At 47.9% G+C, this 1473-nt stretch overlaps 1 protein-coding gene across 1 annotated transcript; it reads left to right on the plus strand.

The window, feature by feature from the left end:
- Positions 1–331: 331 nt before the first annotated feature.
- LOC147493982 (uncharacterized) lies at positions 332–1237 on the plus strand. The gene has a single exon (XM_086567999.1). The coding sequence runs from the start codon at positions 332–334 to the stop codon at positions 1235–1237; it is 906 nt and encodes a 301-aa protein (XP_086424125.1).
- The last annotated feature ends 236 nt before the right edge of the window (positions 1238–1473 follow it).

Consider the following 1473-nt stretch of genomic DNA (forward strand, 5'->3'; position numbering starts at 1 on the left):
ACCTTTACATTGGCACCGTCTGTGGTCTCAATTTCTTGAGAAACCACCTAACAAATCCTCAAACCAGAAACCAAAATTCTCAATCCCACGAAGTATGGCAAGCCTCGAAGCTCAAATCCAGAGTTTAGCTGGTCAGCTAGGAACGATGAATGAGCAAATCACCCTGCTCAGGCAGGAGAACGTTTTACTTCGCACGCAAGTCGACACTCAGACTCCACCTCCTCTCCTAGCAGAAGACGACATCAATGAGGTTAATCAATAGATTAACAAATTGTCACAACGAATCGATCAAAGCGCTGTCAAGAAAGACTCCACCCAGATCGTCTAAAAAATGCTGAAGACATACCGTACGTCTCCGTTTACTGCTGAAGTACTGAGTAGAGCTTCTCCTCCAGATTTCATACAACCACGTTTTTCGATGTATGATGGCAGCACATGTCCTGGGCAGCACGTAGCCCGCTACATTCAAAGCTTGGCACTCTACAGCACACCTGAGTTTGACCATCTTCACTGTCGTCTGTTTCCCGCCAGTCTCAAAGATGGCGCACTCGATTGGTTATTTTCACTTGAGTCTGACTCAATAAAGACTTTCGAGCAACTCACCGACTTGTTCGCTAGTCAGTATGTCCACAACCAACGTAAGAAAGCTGATCTCGATTCGCTGTTCCAACTCTCACTGGGCGAAGACGAAACCAATCGGGAGTTTCTAGGCCGATTCAAAGCAGAACTACTATGCATGGAAGCTGGCCTGAAAGAATCATTTGCCACCTTGGTATTCTCCAACGCCTGTCGCGTGCGCAATATGACACTCACTAGATCGTTGATGAAGGAACGCCCCGAGATGTTATCCAAGCTATACGCTCGTGTGGACAAGTACATTAAGCTACAAGAAGGACTGAAGTGCCAGGGCCTACCAGAAGAAGAAAAAGTCATAGCAATTTTCGATGACCCCTCAGCTTCAAAAAAGCGACCCCGACAACAGCCACAACAACAAGAACGGAAGTCAGGAAACCGGATGAACAATGATCTTGAGTTCACTATCCTCACACGGTCTCCCAGTTACATACTGGAAAAGATCAAGCGAGCTGCATACTACCGACCTGATGTACGACAACCAGCAGATCGACCTGACAAGCCTTACTACACCTTTCACCGAGCAAAATGTCATGAGACCGATGCCTGCTGGGGGCTAAAGCATTACCTTCAAGACCTCATCGAAGCTGGACACATCAAGTAGTACACCAACATAGCTGATGGCGATCTGCGCCATTAACTGATGGCTCGCAGGCTGCGTAGCAGAACTTCACCCCGGCTTGATCGCCACAACGATCAAACTCGATCTCGCAGCAGAGGACGTCCCAGAGACCGTTCCAGCCACGAGCGACGCCTGCACTCATCAGATCGCGATAATGAAAGAACTATTCATATGATCACTTTCCCTGACGACTCGGTTAGTTCGTCCAGAGAGAAAAG

The sequence above is a fragment of the Coptis chinensis genome, chromosome 6 (genome assembly GCF_015680905.1).
Source record: "Coptis chinensis isolate HL-2020 chromosome 6, ASM1568090v1, whole genome shotgun sequence".
NCBI classification, from domain to species: domain Eukaryota; kingdom Viridiplantae; phylum Streptophyta; class Magnoliopsida; order Ranunculales; family Ranunculaceae; genus Coptis; species Coptis chinensis.

Excerpts from the sequence above, each read along its gene's own strand:
- LOC147493982 (XM_086567999.1), top strand. The coding sequence starts at position 332 with ATGCTGAAGACATACCGTACGTCTCCGTTTACTGCTGAAGTACTGAGT.